At 43.6% G+C, this 22,714-nt stretch overlaps 2 protein-coding genes across 5 annotated transcripts in view; one reads left to right on the top strand and one right to left on the bottom strand.

Annotated features, from left to right (window-relative positions):
• dock9b (dedicator of cytokinesis 9b) overlaps window positions 1-7,908 on the bottom strand; it is a 60,148-nt gene extending 52,240 nt beyond the window's left edge. For 3 of the 4 annotated variants that reach the window (XM_019257456.2, XM_019257459.2, XM_019257461.2), the window contains exon 1: window positions 6,931-7,908. In XM_019257456.2, coding sequence (XP_019113001.1) covers window positions 6,931-7,044 — 114 coding nt within the window. In that variant the 5' untranslated portion in view covers window positions 7,045-7,908. The remainder of the gene's footprint in view (window positions 1-6,930) is intronic. The other variant, XM_027291671.1, reaches the window with a different exon arrangement.
• Window positions 7,909-8,170: 262 nt separating this feature from the next.
• The window catches only part of LOC104926387 (bone morphogenetic protein receptor type-2), a 28,988-nt gene continuing 14,444 nt past the window's right edge, over window positions 8,171-22,714 (top strand). The window contains exons 1-3 of the mRNA XM_010740233.3: window positions 8,171-9,147; window positions 19,321-19,506; window positions 19,704-19,883. Of these exons, the coding sequence (XP_010738535.1) occupies window positions 9,057-9,147; window positions 19,321-19,506; window positions 19,704-19,883 (457 nt within the window). The 5' untranslated portion in view covers window positions 8,171-9,056. The remainder of the gene's footprint in view (window positions 9,148-19,320; window positions 19,507-19,703; window positions 19,884-22,714) is intronic.

Here is a 22,714-nt window from a genome sequence, read left to right as displayed (position 1 = left end):
TAGCACTGCAACAACACTGAGGCCTGATGACTCACTGGAAAAAAAGCCAGACGATGCTTCTTACCTCATCTTTTCTAATAGATTTTAGGAGACACTCCCTACACATCCACATGAATCAAAGCAAACAAAAGTTATGCCTTGTGAGCTGCAAGCCTGTACAAATGCCTAGGGATGTGTGATCATGAAGGTTTTTTGCACAGAACGTACTGTAATGTGACCCGGAGAGCATGCAAAGCAGAGCAATGATTCAAAAGATGGCATGGCGGCCAGCTTTTACTGCCATGGTTTCATGTAAGGGGCATGGAAAAACTATCTAGAGTTTGTTTTGAAAACTAGGCCACAGTGAGTTTTATTTCTGCATGTATAATCATGTCAATGCAGATAGATGGAGTTTGGACCAAAGCCATGCTGCTAGTGTGGCTTAAGAAATACAGGATATAAAAGGTGTCCATATACTCACAATATTATGGCAAATGGTAGATTAGATTTTCTCTCGATTCTCATTTTGTAGTTTTGGATTTCTCCAATTTGTTCCGATTAAACAACGGGCTAACAGGCTGCCGCACTGCCAGTATTTGTAGATCAGATAGAACTCTCTGGTTTTACCAGAAAATGCCTGTTAAGATTAGGCTCACATAGTTTGTTGTGAGGGTTGCTTGGGGAACCCAAGAAGACAATTTACATCTGTCCCAGAACATCTTTTTCCAGTCTTCCACATGACTTGATATGTTTCTAAACAATGAGGTGCAGGATTGGGTATGAAGTGAAGTGATTCCATGTTCTGACTGGATCTGAAGATAAGTCTCAATCTTTTACATGTTTAAAGAAGGATATTATTATTAAAATATATTCATGGGATTTTCTCTTCAATGTCTCAGGGCAATGTTGTGAAGTTAAGTTACTTCTCAGTGAAGGACTTGTAATGTGATGGGAAATGAAGGTCTATGTTTTTTTTTATTATCCACTGAAATCTACAGGCAGTGGATACAGGGACATTCTCATTCAAGAGTTCAGATCAATACATTGACTAACTATGCTTGTGGCAAAATACAAATGTTCAGAACACATACTATATGTATGGAAAGAGGGCTTATTTCTGTTGTATTCCACTGAATAAATGTTGTCAGACTATCAGAGTGTGCTTGGCGTTGTTGTACCTTTATAATACAGTGTTGCCCTGAGGCACCACAAAATTTCCATGGAGGGGGAGTGACAATTTTGATTCATTATCAGAGAGCCCTGGCCTTTTTTATATATATAAAAATACAATGTGTGCAGTAGAGGGTTAAATTTTGAATTGCATGAGCCTGTGTCTACTACAGGGAGGGCAATTATGTAGACGTACAAAGACTGCTTTCCAAGTCTCATTCAAAAGTGGCCCAGATCATGTTCTCATTGCGCTTTTAGTATATAGAGTGCAAATTTTAACTGTGATTCTCTTCATCTCGGGCCAATCGTTTCATCAGGGACCTAAATTCAGGCTAACAATAATGAATCTGAATCTGGGTTATGCTCATGTGATTTGGGTATTGAGTATCTCATGAAAGGCCTGCAGGTAATCAGACAGACTGGGACACGATCCTTGTGTCCTGACACGAGGTTTTGGCTGTGTTCAATACTCTTCACAGGCTAACAAACCAGCCTTCGACTATACCACTGGTTAATGTGCTCTAATTTCTACCTGTCTATCTTTCGCATGGAAGGATTCTCAGGCAGCCAAGAGAACTATGAATGTTTTCCACACTGAAGTTCAAACGGCTGTTTTTACACATGCTAAAGAGAACTGGATGTACGATTGTGTCAACTGGGTCAGAGGAATTTTTTATGGTCACTGCCCAATTTTTGCAGACAAGGCTGGCTGCACTGCTGATTGAAGTAGCAACTGCTCCGTTAATCGTGGTTATATTACGGGCACATGGCCATTACAAGTAAATGACACAAAGTTAAAGGGGCAGCTATTTTACACATACAAGTCAGTTCACTTGTCATCGGGAGTACTACTCAGCCTGAAAACCTGATGATGTCATAGTGATAGGATGATGTCATCGGGGTAATCTCTTGCTTAGGGAGGCTTTAGCCTTTGTATTAGGGACTTTCGGCTGTTTTGATTTGGATTCCTGTGCTACACTCCTCTACAGAGAGCTAAAAATACTAAACCTTTAATCTTCCGCAAACATATTCAAATACTTTTTCAAATACGTTTCCTGTTGGTAGGGCTATATTCCATAAAGAGTATCATTTTTGTAATACGCCGACATAATATTCTGCTCATGCAAAGTTATGCAACAGTGTTGTACTTTGCATAGTACGACACATAACATACATCCAGGTACACAAACCTAATGTATGCACTCAGGGCTCTGGATATACTGTTACTTTAGCTGAAACACTCTGTTTGTTGTTGGTTGTTGACATTGCACGTGTGTCTCAGCGGCATGGCTCTATGAATGATAATGTCAGTCTCAACAACTATCTGACAGACTAATGTGAAATTTTGTACAGATATTCATGGTGCCCAGAGGATGATCCCCTAATGACTTTGGTGACACAGATTCTACGTCCACTTTGACAATCCCTTACCTTTTCATCCAGCACCTTCATTAGTTCATAACTCAAATTTATCCAATACTGTTTATGATCAAAAAGCTACTTTGTGTTTAGTGCAAATTAGAAATTCACACACTAAGCATCATACCTGCTTATCATCAGAATGTTAACACTGTGCATATGTTAGCATGTCACAAATCCATACTACATATTAATTCTACACAGCATATACAACATACTAATCATCATAGTAGAGTTTGAGTTTTACATGTGACACTGGACGTCAATCAAACCGTGACTTTGGACCAGCCAATTAAACTTCACAAAAAGACATTAATTTGTTTTCCACGAGATTTAATACTTTGTTTTTTGGTTTTCTAAGATCTCTCTGGAGCTGTCTCACCACCTCCCACAATATATTTGAATTCTTTACAGCTGTGAGCAGCTCCTCCACTGGGAAATACTTTGTTGGTTTCACAAGAAATGCTCAAAACTTCCACAGCCAGCTGAATCTTTTCATTCTCAATTCTTCTCATTAAAGCTAGATTACAGACTCCAGATGAATTTACACGCACTCTGTGCTGTTTCATGTCAAGCTTGGGACTAATTAAATAAGATAAAGTAATATAGTAAATTAAAACATTAAAGCCTAGAGTAATTAGAGGGTGGTGTCAGTGATACTATAGACTTTAACTGATGTAATTCCCATCTCTACTATGTATCTATGAGTCTTTTCTATGTATTTTATGAGTATGATTCTATTTGTATTGATCATGTCTGAGTATTTCCACACTGCACAAACATCTGTTGGGATTGCTTGTTTGTGAAACTGTCTGCTGAACTTAAAAAGTATTGTCACTGTCTGCTAAACCTCCCTACAACAGGCAGATTCCTACAATAAACAACGAAAGAAACCTCAAAACACTGAAGATGTTGCAATAAGCTGAAATTGCCTTTACACGCTCTCTTGAATCAACACTGAGGGCCATGTTGCAGAAACAAAAACATGCAGCAACTATCCAATAAAAATGATCTGGTGCTCAAACAAGAACAGACGTTTCATTTTTGAGCCTGCAGGCCCTAAAAAATGATGACAGGCTTTGCTGAATATAGTGGAAACTGGCAACATATCAAAATAATGTCGCAAAGTAGGAGTTTTGCATTGAATCTTTCTGTTTTCTGACAATCTTGAAGAACAAATTAAGCCTTAAGATCACGGGCAAATGATACTCTACATAGACAAACACACAAATGACAGACTGGCCATGAAAGCAAAAAGAGAGCTGGTGTTTACATCAATGTAAGGGTGGTAACGACACAAAGTATGAAGTAGCCTAAATAAAGATGACATGGTAACCACATGGCCAGAAAGCCTCGCCTCGGCTATCAGCGGCTGCAACTTGGGACTCGACCACAAAAGCCAGCAGTCGACCAAACGGCCTGCTCCATCACAGCTCCTGTATCATGATGTCGATATAGGTCAGCAGTTCCAGAGCATCTGCAAATCTGCAGATTATCTCTGCCAGGTTTTTTAATGCTCTAATCAGACCAAATCCTCTGGACTGGAGTTCACTCTTAAGTGGAATTCCACAGTTTGAACTGCTGCTCTAAACCGACTGTAAATGGGAGGTGGTATTAAGGCAGCAGAACGCACGTTATGGGGTCAGTGAGAGTTGAGTGAGTCTCACAGCTAGACAAAAGAGAGTCAACAAAACAAAACATATTAAAAAGGCAGCAGAATATGTGTCTTTTTTTATGTATGAGTGTGTGCATGAAGGAATGAGTAAAGATTCAGCAAGGCAGGGAGAGGGCAGAAAGATGTATAAAAATGTCTAAGCCAGCATTTCCCACAGTTGGAAGTGATTATTAAAACTGCAGGGGCTGTCTTTACTGCTCTGCTGCTTGGCCTCCACTTTGTTTACTAAGGTATAGCTGAGAGCCAGCCACGCCTGCACTAACTATGGTGTGTGCATGCGTCCAACCGTCCAATTTCTCCGGTCAGGCCTTAGTTTTGGATCGAGATGATTTATCACATATGCAGGTATTCATAATTGATGGTCCCCTGGGTGCTTAGTGTGACACCAAGTTACAGAGGAGAAAGAGGGCACGTTTAAAAATAGCCAGGACGCCTACCATCATCTCATCCATTATTAAACATAGACCAGAGATCTGATCTGACATCCATTATACCACACCATACAGTGTGGGCTAAAACAGAATTAATAGGCTACTATGACATAAGTGTAGGGATGAGGATTAAGACTAAATAATGGATTGTATAACAGGAAGTGGTGTCTGGTACAACACCTGGCCTTTATCTACAAAATACTTCCTGCATCCACTTAGCTTAAACTTTCAAAACCAGTTTGATCAGATCAAAGTTGGAGTTGCGCGTCCAGTTGCTAGTCAACCTGCTCCTTACTGGGTGAATATGAGTGGTTGAGGAAGTTCTTTGATGTCCAGTATACTATATATATATGGTATATATTTGCTTTGACCATACCAGCATGTCAGTCTCCATGTCAAATGGGCATGGGAAACAGCTGCAGCATAAGTACACAGTCAAAAATAGAGGAACGTTTTTCACAGATGTACTATAAGAGGCACATAATGGGAGCCAGATGGATACCTTGTGATTCACCGTGAAGGTACAAAGTAGTTCTGATAAGTTCAAGTACAGATCTCTGCTAATTCAGCCTGAACTTTGTGTACAGCTGACAGACAGAGTGAGTAAAAGGGGCACTTGTTTGCTTGTCAGGGGTGAGACTACTTAACCTGCATAAACAGCCTCTGGGTAGGTTTGTCAAGTCTGAGAAAATACTTCTGATGATGTCATCAGGTCTAACTGAAATATGTGGCAAATGTGGGTTAAAGTGCTGTTGGGACTTCACCCTTTCTAGTCTAAAAATCAGGATATCTCAGCCTTTGAACATACTTTAATATATATATTCATTCTAAGTTCCCCAATTTCACATGCATTAAGACTGAGGAAAAAGCCAGCCAACTGCACACAGGTGTGAAACAGGTGAGGGATCATGACCTTTTCGCTCCAACTAGTTTGTCTGTCTATACTGCTCATGTCTCCAAGCTCGACAGTGAAGAGTGAAGAAAACGCAGAACCAAGACAAACATTTTGGTTAAATGATATCCATAATTATGTTTAAAAGGCAGCTTTTGTACATCAAAACGTAGACTTCTGTTCCAGTCTTTTCCGAGTGCACAGCCTCACTGCGCTATAAAGGCGATGGTGCACAGTATGTGAGTGTAACATGATGATCCATGCCCAACCCCAGTACAAACTCATTAGCAATGACAAGCTCTCATGGTCACTGGTCAGTGCCTGGACCTCTGAGCTCCCCCTATCATGTGACCACAGGCACAGGAAACTACCATACTCATGCAACATTAGGAAAATATAACTGTACTATTGAATTCATTCTTGCTGAAGATGTGTGGGAATACACCAAGACTCAGATACACAGATGGATGTACCGTCAGTTGAACTTGACAGTTGAGTGAGAAGGAAATAAACTCCGCTCTGTTCTCGGTTGGTCCGGTTTGATGACTTTATTACAAGATCAGGAGGCGCACTGGGACCATGGACAGAGACAGGGGCCATAATTGACAACAAAAGCTATTAGTCACAGAAAAATTGATTACTATTATGCAACAAGACACAGTCATGTAATTAGTCGTGTAATCAGTCATGTAACAGTGCTGGACGAGTAACTACAGATGAGGATGCTACACTATCTATATTTAAGACATGACTTATGAGGGGACCTGTTTTTACCGTAGAGGCTTAGATAAATGTGTTCCTGGGTGCTTATGCCAGCTACATGCCACATGCTATCCTGTGTGTTTGGCATTTTTTTTTACCTTCCTCATTACTCAGCTGTTTCTCTCAAACCTATCTGGTTGCAAGGTGCACCTTGGGGGGTCAGATGACAGAATGAACCAAAGAAGTGTGCATGTCTTAGTGTGTGTGTGTGTGTGGGCTATGTGTCGTCTTTCTCGTCCCTTTGGAGCTGGTGGTGTGTATTTCAGTTACCTGGCAACCCCCTTTGAGAAAGTTGTAATAGACACCCTGTGGAGTCAGACCTGGGGAATATTCACCAGCAAGTGACAGCTAGATGTCATCATTTTCAAATAAATCATAGGTGATGTTAGGGTGGAAGAGGACTGTTGGTGGTCCAGGTTTGACCTGGAGAGGCCAGGGTTTAAGACCCCTATAGTCACCAAGCATCTGCTCTGCTGAGGCGCCCTTGAGCAAGGCACTGACCCTCTCTACCCTGAACGGAGGAGGGAAAGTGAAAATGAAATGAAGTGTGTATGTTAATGCGCATTCGGTGTTGTTTAGGCGCAGCACAGACAGACACTCACCATCAACACTGACGTCCTCACAGCCTCCGACACGCTCTGCCTCAGCTCTGCAGCCGTGCCGGGTTTGTTGAGCCCTCGGGTGAACTTCCTCGCCTCAGGTGGAGCAGAAGCCATAGTATAACCCACGTTTCATCAAGACGGACAGGTACTGAGAAGAGCAGAGTCTCCTGAGAGGCGGTGCGAAGGCTTGAAATCCTGCGCTCCGGGCTGTCCCGACGTGCGTAAATGCGCAGTGGCGCTCTTCTATCCTGCCATTACGCGTCTCGTCAACTTTACTCTAGCTGCAGGAGAAAGAGTAGTCCGGCATACATGGAGATGACTTCTCTGCTCAACAGCAAACATCCAAATCCCGCTGAGCTCTGTCCCGGCTCTGCCCCCCTTTACACAAACCGACACGCCCCCTCCCTCTGTGTAATAATGCCCGGTGGGACAGGCTGTAAACTAATTCAGCCATCATATCTGGAGGAGATACGCAGGGAAGAGTGAGCGCTGCGGCTCCTGATGTGACTGCATTATTTCTAGTGTGGCTGTGGCGCACACAGCACTGACTTCAGATGCCATTTTATGATATTTTCACATCTGTTATATCAAAAGAATGCTTCCATAATAGAGTTAAAAGAGTTATGAATAACAAAGACCCAGACACTTAGACAGCAATTAATGCCTTGATTGTTGTATCAATAATTAAGCATTTGAGCAGTCCTAAGTACTATTTTGAGGTTATATAAGTACAAACCACAGGGTGCTGTGCCCTAGGCGCAGGATAACATTGCCACCTGCTGGAATAATTGTTGTTTTAGCTCTACAGTTTGTGCTCTGGGCTTTAAACTCACTGCAAAGTTATGTGACCGCACAGAGGCAGTGCAGTAACAGGAATAGTTGAATAAGTAGTGATGCCTTCATGATGAAATCGGAAATTCTAACTTTTACATAGAAGGTCAGCGTACGGCGTTAATACTGTTTTATTGTTGTAGTTTTATGATTCTACTTTTTATTTTATTTTCTAGCTTTTTATGAAACTGCTCTATTGTCTGTGAAGCTACAATTCAGTATGAAAGGTGCTATATAAATAAATAAAGTTGAGTTGGAGTTGAGTTAAACTCAAAATTCGGACAGCTGCTTCAGGAGCCTGAACGCAGCACATGTTTCCCAGGGTGTTATATCGATAGTCTGCGGCACAGCGGCGCTGCAACACCCCGCCTGACTGTAGGGACTGTCCTCCACCCCCCCCAACAACACCAACCCACAGCAACCTGATACCGGAGACGAGCGGTCCAGACAAGCCTGCAAACGAGGCGTTCCCAGCCGCCCGCCCTGTCTGTCTGTCTGCCTGCCCGAAGCGGAGGCTCCGAAAACCGTCAATGCCAAACGCCGCCGACTGCCTCGGGGAAGATCAGACCGACAGATATCCCGTTTCCCTTTAAGTGAGGCGTCTGCCAACACGGGAGTGTTAATCCACGTCTGTATCGCAGAGCAGAGCGGCTCACTGTAGACGCCGTCGACTTGTGAATCTATTTTTTTTTCTCTCTCCTTCAACGAGGATCGTGAAACGAGACGGGACGCGGAGAAACTAACTGCTTAGCTGCGAGGCTAACGTCGGTTAGCTTCGATAGCGGCAGTTTGTAAACCGAACCGAGCTAACTGCCAAATTCCTGCTGTGTCGAAAGGGTGGACGCTTTATTTTTTTTTTACAAAGTGTCTGTCTGAGGATGGTGTGTGTGTGAATTAATCGGTTATTTTCGCGGCGTTTCTCCTCTTTGCCTAAGTTTTTTTTTTTTTAGCGAGCTAGCATGTCAGCTAGCAGATATGGACGTTGTTCGCTGGCTGGCTGCGCGCGGCACATCCGACAAACCAGTTAGCTGCTCGTGAACTTTTTTTTTTAAAATTTTTATTATTATTGTGCAGTGAGTTTATCAAATCACGTCGACACAAACAGCTCCTCTCCTCCTCCTCCTCCTCTTTCTTCTTCTTCTTCGCGTTAATCAATGTGCTCCATGCCTGAGAGGTCAGTTCAAGTTATTGAGCTGACGTGAAGTGAAACAAACAAACAAACAAAAGTGCTATCTGTAGGAGAAGGAGGAGGAGAAGAAGAAGATAGAGGAGCTCCAACTACGAGACCAAAGTCGATGTCCACTGTCATGGCCGTGGGCCGAATAACGATGAAATCACTCGCTAAATTTGGCTTCTGCCTGGCCATCCTCCTCACTTCTGTGGCTGGTAAGTGGCTTATTAGTACACTGATTTATTTATTTATTTATTTTTGGGAATGTGCCTCTTGTGTTTGCTTGAAAATGTGTTTTTCTGCTCTGGTGTGCATTATATATGTGTCAGCTACAGATCAGACCATCATATGATCCCTGTTTCTCATCTACCTTTCCCATCCTGTTGTCTGCCTGCCTCATTCTCTGTGTGTGTGATCTCTCTGTGCACCCTCAGTAAGCCTTCACAGATATCTCCTCTCGAAGCCCCAGTCGCAAACGCACCCCTGGCTCCTTTTTTTTTTTTAATCATTCTGTGTACAAAGGCCTGGAAAAACACTGCCAAACATACCGCAGTCCTTGTCTGCCAAGTTGTGCCCCCTGTTCAAGACTTTGGGCTGGAAGCCAGGCTTCTGTGAGACCTTGAGCCATGATAAGATAGTAGCCGGGGCTGCACCGACGTGGAGGAACGTTGCATGCAAAGAGGTGGAATGTGTGGGAAGACAGGAATGGTATGTTGCAAGGTGGGTAATTTGGGTGGTGGAGGTTCAGTGTCGTGCTCACGCTGTGCCAGGGTGTTTGGGGAAAAAAAAAGGTGTCCTTGTTGATCGGTCTGCACGTCCGGTGTTACAGCCGAGTACGTGGGTGTGAATGTGTGTGTAAACAGCCTCTTAATGGTGTATTATCATTTCTGTGAGTGTGTGTTATTGTTGAGGCTCCTCCATCCATTCATAGACAGGGTATTATCAGAAGCCCAGAATAATAACTGCTGTTGCAGAGGGAAATATGTGATTTGCAATATGTATGACGGCAAGTGCAGATAGTCTTGGCTCATATTTGCATATACATTTTCATTTAACATTCAGTTTGTTTGTTTTTTATATTCACACTTTCATAAAATAGCATGGACTAGAATTGTTATTGCCCAGACGGTGTTACTCCCATCCTCTAATTATCAGGTCATGTGTAATCAAATAAAGAAAAGCCTACTACGTCAACTTAAATTTAGAAAACGCTGGAGTAAGTAGATAAGTAAGGCGTGGAAGTGGAGGTGATTCAGCGGAGAGAGCACGGGACATGGAGCTTTTACTGGACGGATGAGTTGTCAGGCGGTGACGTAGGACCGGCGATGGGTGGGGGCTGGAATAAGACGAGTGCAATTCTTCATCCCAAATTGTAATAATTATCCAGATGTTCATCATGACGAAATATCATCTCCTCGATGCGCTCACCTTCATGAGACGTGACATGCAAATGAGTGTTCTCAGAGAGCGCTTTAACGACCACAGTGACTGGCAGGGGATTGACATATTCACTCAATAATCAATAGAAGGATGATTAATGGATACTTACACGCACGCGTGCCATGTACACCGACAATAAATTCCGATCGTTGCGCGGTGAGAAATGAATTAGGGCAGCAGTCGGGCTTTGTTGGCGTAATGACTGTAAAGAGACATGAAACAAACCGCTAACGCTCTCCCTGTGCTGATGTTTATCATGAATACAAAGCAGAGATACTCCGGTGCCCATCTCTTAAGATGATACTTGTGGTGATGATTGCCATAATGAGGATGATGATGAGATGAAGCAGAGGGTCTAATAGTCTGTAGGAGAGTGTTCGTCATCTCCTTGACCCAGCACCTTTCCCGTCGCTCCCTCTGTCTCGGCTCCGGTAATATTATTGCCATCCCTTCGTCCCCTTTTCCCAATTTGCCTATTACCGCTGTTTATGCCATCCTCACATTATTATTCATTTCCTTCCACCTGCCATGCGTTTAACCTGTTTGCAGCTGAGCCCGGGTTGTCCTTCCGCTCCCTGTCCCCTGTGACTAATCAGTGTGTGGGTGTGTGCCTGCTGTTCCTAAACATGGAGTAGAAACAGTTCCAAACAAGCCTGCAGACACTACCTGCGGCGCGGGACCACAGGTGTTCTTAAGTTGTGACATTAGATTTTTTTTTTTTATTGGTCCTTTCAAGCTTTATTTCTGACAGAGACAGCTGAAGAGTGACAGGAATGCGGGGAGAGAGAGAGATGGGGAATGACATGCGGGACTCCAACCCTGGGCTTCCGCAGCAAGGACTGAGCCTTCGCACATGGGGCGGCTGCTCTACCAACTGAGCTAAACGCCGCCCCGTGACATTAGATTTTAACCCAGATTCTTATCAGGTTCAACTTGTAGCTCCTGCATGCTCATAATGTAACCCACATTGAGGCAGGCATCTTGAATGTTGTCCCAGGTAAGCAGGAGGTTTGAGGGTCTAAAGAGGATTAGTGAAGTATTATACCATAGCATAAAAAAAAGATTGCTCATTTGCTCCGCTTGTCCAAACTCTGAAGCTGTGTCTCTTAAGCCCCATACTGCGGCTTTGACAAGGCCCACTGTTCACCAAGCAGGCTGCGTCTCTCCAGCCTCTGCGGTCCACAGGGGACCCTTGAAGCTGTCGGCTCCGCCGTCACATTAGCGGCTCAACAGAAAGTGAAGTTATTGGCTTGAGATTACAGGCTTGCACTGAGCGGCCACAAGTGAATTTGGCGCGCGGGCTAGCTCGGATTGGAGCCTCCAGAGTTTGGCGAGCCAGGTACAGGCTGCTCTCAGCCTTGGCATTTAATCGATGGTTTTAATGGCAATGTTGGTTGGGGAAAGACTAGGACGAGGATGAATCAGAATTACTTAAATGTCAAGTACAATACATGCTCAGGTATTTGCTCTGGTGACATTACAGCAGAGACTTCTTGAAGCTAAAGAAAGAAAGGGCTGTAACAGTGCAGTGTGTGAGAAATCTCCTTCGTGTATGATGGGCTGCAATTAAAGACTATTGTCATCATTAATTAAAGGGGGACACATCACGGTGTGGTGGAGTACGACTGTATATATGAAGAAAGCTGATTAAAGCTGGTGTTGCTCCACCGGGAGCTGTATAAAGTCTGATAACGTCTTCAAGTGATGTCACTTGAATCAGGGTCCATAAAGACTAGATGGAGACTAGTCAGAGCTTACAGGCCTCTTCTAGCGTAACACACCTGAATCCCTGACTGAACAGGTGGTGGTTGAGTTGCTTTGTGGGTAATATAGGCAGCAGGTTTTGACAAAGAAGAATGCACAGAATAAATTTGTTGCTTCAATTTCACCATCATCTATTATCATTATTTTCTGTCCATTATAAGTGTGACAGTATTTAAATAGAAGTGCAGTGCTAATATCCTAAAGTCCAATGTGGCAGCTTTAAATATCTTTTCAGAGATATTCAGTTTGAAAGATATAAAACAGAGAAAAGCAGCAGATTTCTATTTATCTTCTAATTCTACAGGGCACCTAATGTAAATGATTAACAGATTGGACTAAAATTGATCTCTCTACAACAATAATTCTAGCAAATGTATACTATAAAAGGCTTTTATGGTCGTATAACTAAAGCAAGAGACCGGAGGAAAGCGACACAAGAATTAGAACAAATTAAGGCGCAGAAACTCATTCTATACATCAGTGTAGCTGCATCACCTTTGTTCCTCACCGTAGCCTGCTGAATGCACATTGTTGTTTGGGGATGTGGTGTAAAAGAAGGTCATAAAATGACTTGTGAGACTATAAGGCAACCAGCATGTAGAGACAAAACTAGAGGTAATGTAATGATGTTTACTTAAACTGAGCCAACAATTGGGCGTCATGATGCGCACAACTGGAGCAATGCTATTTAAACAGGAAGTAGTTGCCTAAACTGAAAGTTTAGCACTGCTTTTGATTCCATAACATTTTGCCCTCAGTCAGTCCACATCATTATTCCGTGAGAAGGATGACACTAACTGCAGCTAGAAACAGCCCAGTGAATGCTGCAATTGGGGGGAGGCCATTTGGTCTCTAATACAGCTAGCCTTGTACTCTATTAGATGAAAAAATCAATGTCTGTCTCTCAGTACCTTGGTTTGAGAGTTCTGAGCAGACGTAAAGGCAAAGCGAGATACAATAGAACAGTGTTCAGCCGACCTTCTGGTTTGGCAAAAAGGAGAAATTAGTGGATGTTTTAGGAAACAAAAGGTGCAGCCTTGAGATGGTAACTCAGAGTGACAGGGTATGATTAACACGAAGTGTTCTCCTTGACCGGCAGAGACAATAAGTCTAGGGCGCGCAAAAAATGTTCAGAGTATATGGCTGAGCCGTGATGATTAGAGGTTTTTATATTTTCAGCTTTTAAACAGGAACTTGTTAACGACCGCAAGGCTTTCCAAATTATTAGAAATCACATGTCTGCAGAGGGGGCCAAGATGTTTCTACATTTTGATGATTTTCACTCATCTAAATTATAGTTTAACAAGCTGGTCTCAGGCCAGCAATAGTACGCTGAAAAGACTCAAATCACTATGCAAACAAGCACTCAGCACACACGTCATAACGTCGGATGACAAAGAAAATATCAGATTTCTATATGCAGACTTGTTCTTGGTATATAAAGTCACTGGCACTAATCGTTTCACCAAGAGGTCTACAAGAGGAGAGCCGACTATTCCACTGCGGAAAAGTCAGGAGACTCAGGAATATAGTGAAATATAATTCGCATCGCATAAACACTTTTAAACATGAAGCAATTAAAACACGATTAATACAAACATGTCAGCACTAAACTGCAGTAAATACACTCCTTCCAAGTGTCGTTCTTTGGCTCTGTATGCCTCTCTCCACATCAGCTTATAATAACACAGCAACAGATAAAGGTGCAGTTACTGGTTCCCATTATTACAAGCAATTGTTGGTGAAAGGGCAGGCAATTCAGTCATTTCAGACAAATGGAGCACTCATAGCATTTCTCTGAAAACGTCTCAGAGAGAACCTGGCTTTTATGCTTTAAAAAAAAAAAATCAGATAAAGACATTTTACAATCATTTTCTACAGTGTAAGAATAAACTTGCCAGTTCTCTGGAGGACAATGAATTCGCTGTAATGAAGACACCGTTTCCAAATGAGTGCAAACCTAGTTTGACATTTCTCTGCTGCAAATTCTTGTTACCAAACAACAGTCTACATACACCGCTCTGTATCTGCAAGAGGATCAAGTCAGCCTGGCACATTTAGCAGCAGAGTGAAAAGGCTAAACTAATCATCAGTTGATCAATCAGTTTATGGATTAATCAGGTTATTTTCTCCATCAAATGTTAATAATAGTGAAAAACAGCCCTCACTATGTTGTGAAGATCTCATCAGATTGCTTGTTTTGCCTGTCTGGTGCGTCAGGCCCGTAGTATATAAGACAAGAAAAGCAGGAAATCAGCAGCTGGATCTCAGAGGTGTTTGACATGTTTGCGTGAGAAATGCTTGATTAATTATCAAAACTAAGTTAACAAATGTGTCTCTTGTTGGACTAATCAGTTAATGCGATGGGAAAAGATGGTGTTAGTTGGAGGTGTTAGTTTGCGAGCACACGCAGCAGCAGCGAGCTCTCACAGAGCAGGTGAAACCCCCATCATACCAGACAACCGCAGGCCTCCAGTCCTGATGGTGGGTGGCTGTGTAGTGGAAAATCGGCCTGTCAAGCTAGTACGTAGGCCATCAAGCCTTTCATGGCGGTGTATTTACTCGACAAGGAAATATGTTGTAATAAACAAAGACTAAATTCAGAGGCAGCCTGAAAGGCAACTTTTGCTTGTTCATAAATAGCCTGAGATTATAGCGCCCCCCCTCGCTCCCCCCGTGGTGTGATAGTGAGCTCACTACGGTCACTCTGTCATCTGTGTGTCACATATTCTGGAAAGTTAAGGTGTACAGAGGAGGGGGGGTGAATTTTGGTATTAAATGCACTGTGGTCAATAATAGAGGTCTCTAAGCTTTGAGGTCTAGTCTAAGCCCGAGGATTAGCATAACTGTACCAGACCCAGACAGACACAGACTGAGTGGTGGTGTTTTTGAGGGGGGGGTGGGTAGTCCCGAGGCAACAGATGGGACAGATTAAAGCCCACTCGCCCCCCACACATCTTTAAACTCAACCTGGGGACTTGGAAAATTGGGGGTGTCAGCAAATACCCCTGAAACCCATCCATCCTAACTCAGCAACAAGCAGGCACCCAAACAGCAGCAGCAGGTACGATTAGGGCGGATACATGCCTCCAATGGTGTAGCAGCTTGATCCTGTGCGATAATGAAAACACCGCGTACGTGGGCATGCTCAGTGCCTCTTTTGCATTTTGAACAATTTTGGCTGCGGATGCACCGGCCACGCATGATGGCACATTATCAGTTCTCGGGGTGTGCTCGTCTGCCTCGCACCAGAGAGAAGCACTGTGTTTTAGAGGCTTACATTTTTTGATGCAGTCAGCGTTGTACAAAGGCTTCACATGGGCAGCGTTCTGCCTTTTCTCCCCGTGGAAACTCGAGCAAGAGAGCACAACTTGTACACTTCAGTGGCTGCGGACAGCGCTGCACGCATGCCTGCAGAGGAGATGGTGCATGCACGGGTGCATCAAGCACGTTTCAGCCTTTAGTCAGGAGAGCCTCCTCTGCCCCTCCCGCCCTCTGTTTCTGTCTCTCATCTTGGATGTGAACTCGGAACCAGTTGTGGAGAGCAAACAGCCAGCACATCAGTGCACTCTGTGACTTTTAATCAAGTCTCAGACTGCCATGACTTACGTCGCTGCAATGGGCCTTGGCAGTAGGAAGGAGAGAGCCAGATTAGATCGCTGTTGTTTTTTAGCAGCGAGGCTGTGGGGATGGGGGGTAGTCCAGGGAGGGTGGGAGGTTGCACCCAAGGCCAATTGGGGGAGGAGGGTTAGAGGGGTGGAGGGGGGGGTGAGATTAGCAAATAACTGGGCCATGGGTAAACACTCAGCGCTGCCTGCTACCATCCAATGAACAAGCTTGGAGCAGAAAACTACTCCAGAGCCTTTTGATATGACTACCCTCTCTTTCTTTCTCCTTCTCTCATTTCCCTCGCGCCACTGGCCTTGCCTGCATACTCTGACCCACAATCCAGCACTGCAGAGCAAGCCAAGATCACACAGCAAGCTCCACAGAGCAGAACTGGGGACAGAGCCTGCCTCGGCCAATCTGAGATCAACACAGAGATTGGCACCCAACCAGAAACACTCCTAAGAAAGACAGAATTGAGTCAAAGAGCCAACCACAGGCAAGCTGAGCAGCAGACAAACCAATGAAATCTGACGACCGGAGTGCTTCTATGGCACTGACTGCAAATGAGCAAAGCCTGGTTGTGCAGTTGCTCCGGTTTTAGCACCGTCCCATGCTACACTCTGATTTTCTCTGTACTCAGCTACTAAATCCAAAAAATGTATTTCAGAGGGCATTAACAAGTTAAAATTCTCTCTCTAGTCCTCTATGAATATAAACTGACCTTGTGAGGACGTCACCTTGAGCTTTGGGAAACAATACTTTAGATATTTCATAAAATAAACAATCAATTAATTGAGAAAATGATTAACAGAGTCATTGATAATGAAAATATTGGTCAGTTGCAGCCTTAATCTTCACGTAGGGTTTGTGATACCTACTGCAAACACAGTTTATATAGAGGCATTGCTTTTTGCTTTTTGTACTTAAAGAACCTTTCGTAACAACGAAGTGCAAAATCATACACACTCGTGTACGAAACCCCCCCCCAATCAATTTCCAGATTGAACTCGCCTCTTATCTGCTCTCACAGACCGCGCATCAGTGTGGGGTTTGAGATTTCATAGCCTTGAATTATAGTAAGAATATTAATAATTAATGTCAGATACTGTATCTACCCAGCTTTGGGAGAAAGACAGAAGATACTGTGCTCTATGGATTTCTGTTCCCCCGATCCTGGCCTACAAGGTCAGTCTGTTTGTCTAAGTGTCTCTGGGTGTTGTCACCAGCGAGGCACTTCCTTCTATTGTTCCTTTATGTTTTTCCTCTTTAAGTTCCTCCTCTACAATTCCAGTTCTCACCTCCGCCTAGACTGTGGTAAACGGACGCAGGCTTTCTGATGGCACAACTGATGCATGCTGTGAGCAAGCTATACAAGCTCGCTGTTGACGACTTTCCACTTTTTAATGTTTGCACGGACTTTGTTTGAAAACGAGAACCTTGTGAACGGTGAATTTATCATTCCTCATTCAGCCATTGCTCAGCAGTTGATGATAAAGTAATAATATGGTCTGAAATGTCCAAAGAAATAAGGCTGTTACATGACTGTAGGTAGGTGGCCTTAGACCTTAATCTAATTTGTAGCTTACATTCGAGCAGACTAACGTACACTTCACTGAATTCCTCACTCGATTTCTTTTCAACATTCGTCTGCGCCTGTCTGCTAACATGTCCTCTAGTGGCAAGGACAGCTTAAAATGTTTTGTGCTGTCAGTAATTGAAAATGTGGAAGAAAATAAAGAAAACACTCTGCTTCTTCTGCTACAGACAAGCCAACATCCCCTTCAAATTATGAAATAAAAAGGGGAAAATACAGCCTGAATCTTGTAGTGTTTTCATGTCATTTAAATGGTAATTACTTTTTTATTTTCATTATTTAAAATAACATTGAATGCATTCCTGGAGTCTTTTTAAAAAAAAAAATGTATCTTGAGTTGTCAGACTGGAATAGATCCGAGCTGATCTTCCCTCTGCAGTGGTAAATTATGAATGTTTGCCTAGCATGTCTCTTCTGTAATGTTCTGCTTTAATGGCAGAGCTGATGTTCGTTTTGGGGAAAATCATGCTTCTTTCCAATAAAGAGCTACAGATTTATTTGGACTGAAATATAAAACTGCTTTTCTGTGTGTGTTCGCCTGCTCAGTACTTATTTAGTACTATCTTATCTGAAAGTTTGAGTTGATGCACAGAGAGTGTGCACACTATGACATTATATGTATGATAATTGTGAATTGCATGTACCTCTGGGTGGTCATTTAACCCAGATCGTGTTACTGTGCTGGAAATGCATGCAGATGGAGAATCGTGCTGCACCGCTAACCCTGGCAGTGCCATTGTCCTCATTGAAATTCAGTTTCCTTGTCAGAATGAAAATTCCTCCACATGTTTAACCCTTAGTTTGAACTCCTTTCTCACTCCGCGTGTACACAGCAAGCTTCCCCCTGTAGGCAGAGTCAGTCCCACAGAACAGTAGGCAGTGTAGCCTCACAGGTTGAGGGCAGCCGAGGCCCACAGTAGGCCAGCCTTGATAGCTTCATCTGCGGATGGGAGCAGAGGAGGAAAGTTGGCACCGTGCCCAGCAGAGCTACCACTCCATCGCGTCACCCCTCTGCCCACACAGGCTAGCTTGACCTTGGGCAGGGCACAGTCACCCTCCTCCCTCCATAACAGACCCCTCCCCTCCTCCTACCGGCTGGAGGAAAGGGAGGAGCTGGGAGTATAAGAGAAACAAACTGGCACATCATGTTTCCCTTATCTGAAATTACCCGCAACACAGACTATGTACACAAACACGTATTCTGACATTGGTTCAAACTATTTCTCCCTGGCATCATGCTCACTCTCCCAGACATGCACTGCAAATTAACAACTGGAGCTTTTCTGCTGAATCCAACACATAACAAAATAGTTGAATTCATTAAGGACAAGATGAGAGCTTTTAGCGTGTCCGTGTCTCATTCTCTGACATGTCATTTTGTCCGAGCTGTGTTATGATCATCACCGAGCCAGAGTTGGTTTCTGTTTTTAACGAGCTCTTTCAAACCCTTATGTCCACTGCACCTCTTGCGTGTTTCTGTTCTGTCCTTCAGGCTAGAGTTTAAATTGATATTTCTGATTGATCTTTGGCTCGTGAGAGGCAGCAGTCTTTGCAGGCAGACGGCTATTTTTCAGCTGTGTATTTTTCTTCTATAAACAGACGCAGCATCAGTCTGTCTCTGTAACTGCTTAAGCAGGCGTGTCTCTGCATGCGCGTGTTTTTATAGATGCGCAAAGTGTGAATTTGATTTATTGAGAAGGGTTGGCGTGAGTGACTTCATGTACACAAGGCAGATTTATTTTCATGTGAAATGTGCATATTCATGCGCATGTTTGTGTGCGGGAATGAGACAATAATGGATGAAAAGCTGAAACCCTCTCTCCACCACACATGCTCACGAGCACAAACTGCCTTCATCTTGTATGCGCCTCGCCTTTTCTCTTGCCATCCAACTATTTCATTCACTTTGTTGCTGCCGCACAGCTGTGTTTTGCTAGAAATTGCATTCGACTCGGCTCTGACTCCTCTGTCTCTCTCGCAGCGGCGCAGGGTGAGGCGAGGGAGTGTGCCTTCACGGACCAGCAGCAGCAGTGGGAGGTGGAGCGAGTGGCTGGGGGCGAAGGCCGGGTCTCCCCAGAGAACACCACCATTCGATGTGACAAAGGCAGCCACTGTTTTGGCCTGTGGGAGAAAAGTCCTCCAGGCGAAGTGCGACTTGTCAAACAAGGTACAAGTTGAGAAACTTAGTCCACCTTTAACGTGAGACTGAGCATTCACTGTCACCACAGCAGTGATAAAGTCAGCAAACTCGCTTCATAATATTTGTTATAGAGCAACATCTATGTCAAGTCTGCTAACTTTAGCTCACACTCCATAAGCCCCATCTTTTAAACCATGTCCTTTCCTGTCACCGCTCTCTGTCAGGTTGCTGGACTCACCTGGGAGACCACCAGGGTTGCCGCGACGACCGCTGCGTGGTGACCAACCTCCCTCCGCAGATCCAGAATGGGACGTACCACTTCTGCTGCTGTGGCAGTGACATGTGCAATGTCAACTTCACAGAGGACTTCCCGCCGCCCAGCCCCACCACTGCACAGCCCATCTGTAAGGACACGCATTCACACCACGGTCACCGCTACGCTCTGTACATCATTCATACACACAATAGATAAAAGCCAATGCATGCTTGATTTGTAGTTCCATTTCATTTCCAGTCCCCATGCATGTTTCTTTTTCCTTTTTATATGACTGGTGGTCAGCTGGCCATCAATAGGACACTCAGCCTGCACTGATACTTCAGTGGCTTTCCTATTGAATTTTGTGCTGAGCATTTTTCTCAAAGTAGAGGCAATGTCAGATCACTTTACCTCCGATCATCTGTTACATCACATCACTTCAACTCTTCAAGAGGACATGTGTTAAGAAAGTAGCAGTGATTTTTATTTTTTATTTTTTTCCAGACATGAATTAAGTCAGGAGAGCACTTTTAGCATTTCTTGTATCCGACAGGATATGACTTTTCATCTATGATGAGAATCATGGGTGTATTAGGCGAGAGGAATGAATGAAAGAAACATGACTAACAAAGGAAAGAATAGGGAGAAAACAAATGTAGGCCCACACACTTCTGAAAGCTATTAACGGAGAAGAATGAAAGGATGTTTGATCAGCAGAGCTCATGTACCTACACCTACTTGGAGCTACTTTCTCTCTCCTCCTCCTCTTCCTCTGCTCCATGATTCAGCCACACAGCTTAGAACTGAGCTTGATGATTGGTATCCATTATGAACCTTGACTGTAAATTGCAGAGATGAACTAGTCTGTGGTGTTTTCAGCAGCAGGTATAGATTATATGCACTAAAGAGCCGTGAAAGTGGTTGATGTGGAATCGTGTTTGGATCAAACAAAGCAAACAGATGTATTGTTAATTGTTCCTTCCTCTCAAGGTTTAGCTGTGAATGAAAAGCAATGTGTGTGGTAGCAGGAGGAAAGGAAAGGAAAGGGAGGGGGGGGTGGGGCTGGCGGTGGTGGCTCATCATCTCTCATGCCCACACATAAACATAAACACACACACTCTACCATCCATGTCGTCTCTCTGCATTCCACGGATTACAAGGCGTCTGCTGTATCTGTCTGTCTGCGGGCGTGCCGGTGACTGTTCCGCAGAGCAGACCGATGACGAGACAAAGGCTGGAGAAAGTTTCGGTTTGATTAAAAGTTTAAGTCCGGGTTGTATTCCGACTTAAAATCCTGTTTCTGTTCTCGCTGGATTGTTAATTCCTGACATGTCTGAGCACATTTATTCCAGAAGAATAGGAAACGGCTCGAGTACGTCGGCTGAGTGATCTGAAGCCAAGAGCCATGGATGACGACATTCAGGGCTAGGTGGTGGAGGAAGTGTAGCATTACCACAGTATAGAAATACTCAGATATAAGCCCTAAAATTAGCATCACTGAAGTTCCAGTAATAAGTTAAAGCACAATCTCAATTGTAATATTGTGATTATACAACGATTACCAACTAAAATAAAATATAGAATCAAAAGATTTTCATGTTTTGGGGCAATTTGCTCTCAAAATAAACATTTCTTTGCTCGCCATTTCTGTTCTGATCTCCCGTTTCTATGGAGATACACGGGGTCTCACTAATACCTGGAAAATAATCAGTCACAGCAGTAGACTCCTATATGTAATGGAACCCAGCTCACTACTCCAGCAAGTAGCCTGCACCTTAGTAACGACCTAGCAATGGAGATGCTTTCTAGTCCCGGCAAAGCTTATGGAGAGTTTCCCAAACTGAATAAATAGTGCACATATAAACACTAAACTGCTTTGCTAGTACAGTCTTGTAGTGACTAAGATATCTGCTGAAAAAGAGATTTATCCACGGACACATTGGCCTCCTAACTTCACATTTATTTTTATATTTTATTATATTTGATAGAGGATGATCCAAACATTTCCAGTAACTCCACAGCGTTGTAAAGCCAAAATGTATTGAACAAAGAAAAAAAAATCTAACGGCATATTCCTCTTCAGTCCTTATTAGTCCACCTTATTTTCTCTGAGCTGAACTGTTTGATCCGACATGCTGCACACAAACATGGTACACACCTGTATTACCAATCAGATTGCTCGGTCGGACCTACTTGTTAGGTTAAGGTTCAGTTCCATTCAGGTCAGACAGTCAGGGTGCTGCTGTGGTGCATGTTTACTGCGGCTTTTCTCTGTTTTGATGTATATCGGAACTGAATTGCAGTTGGTTATTTTCACGATTTGCTCACATCTAATAGACCAAATGATTGGCGGACTGATGAAGATTTAACCAACAGTGCAAACAATCATAAATTGTAGCCCTGATTTATGAGATCATTTTATATTTTGTATATAAAACTTTTAACTGTCAGAGAGCTGTGAGACTAATAAGCCGCAGCTAGGAGATATGAAGATATAGTCTTGGTGGAGATATAAAAGCATTAATGTTATGGAGATTTCAAGCAGCTTTTTGGTGCGTGTGTGTTTGTTTGGGTGTGTCCATGCGAGCGTCTGGTGTTTGTGAGATTGCTTCCTGTGCAACCCTCTTGTTGATTATGACCTCCCTGACCTTGACGTTTGAGGGGGAGCCCTGGCAACCCCCCCATGTGCCTGTGTGTGCCAGAGTGGGTGTGCATGCATGCTCATGCTAGCATGTCAGTCAAAGCCGCCCTTAGGCTCTCAGAGCCATCAATTATTGATAAAGCTGGTGTGTCGCGGCAGCACCAGTGTGTTGACTGATGTAACGGATGCAGGCAAGTGTATTTCTGTGTGTATCGGAGCAGCTGCTGTGGACTTTTATGCTATTTCTGCAGAGTGAGGAGCAGCAGTATATAGAGCAGTTGGTATATGTAAGGTGTGTGTATATGTTTGTCTCCAGAGTAGCACTTATAGCTGATGCA

This window comes from Larimichthys crocea, chromosome XIX, assembly GCF_000972845.2.
Source record: "Larimichthys crocea isolate SSNF chromosome XIX, L_crocea_2.0, whole genome shotgun sequence".
NCBI lineage: Eukaryota > Metazoa > Chordata > Actinopteri > Sciaenidae > Larimichthys > Larimichthys crocea.
The sequence above is the reverse complement of the archived record's forward strand: the minus strand, read 5'-3'. Positions and strand labels throughout refer to the sequence as shown.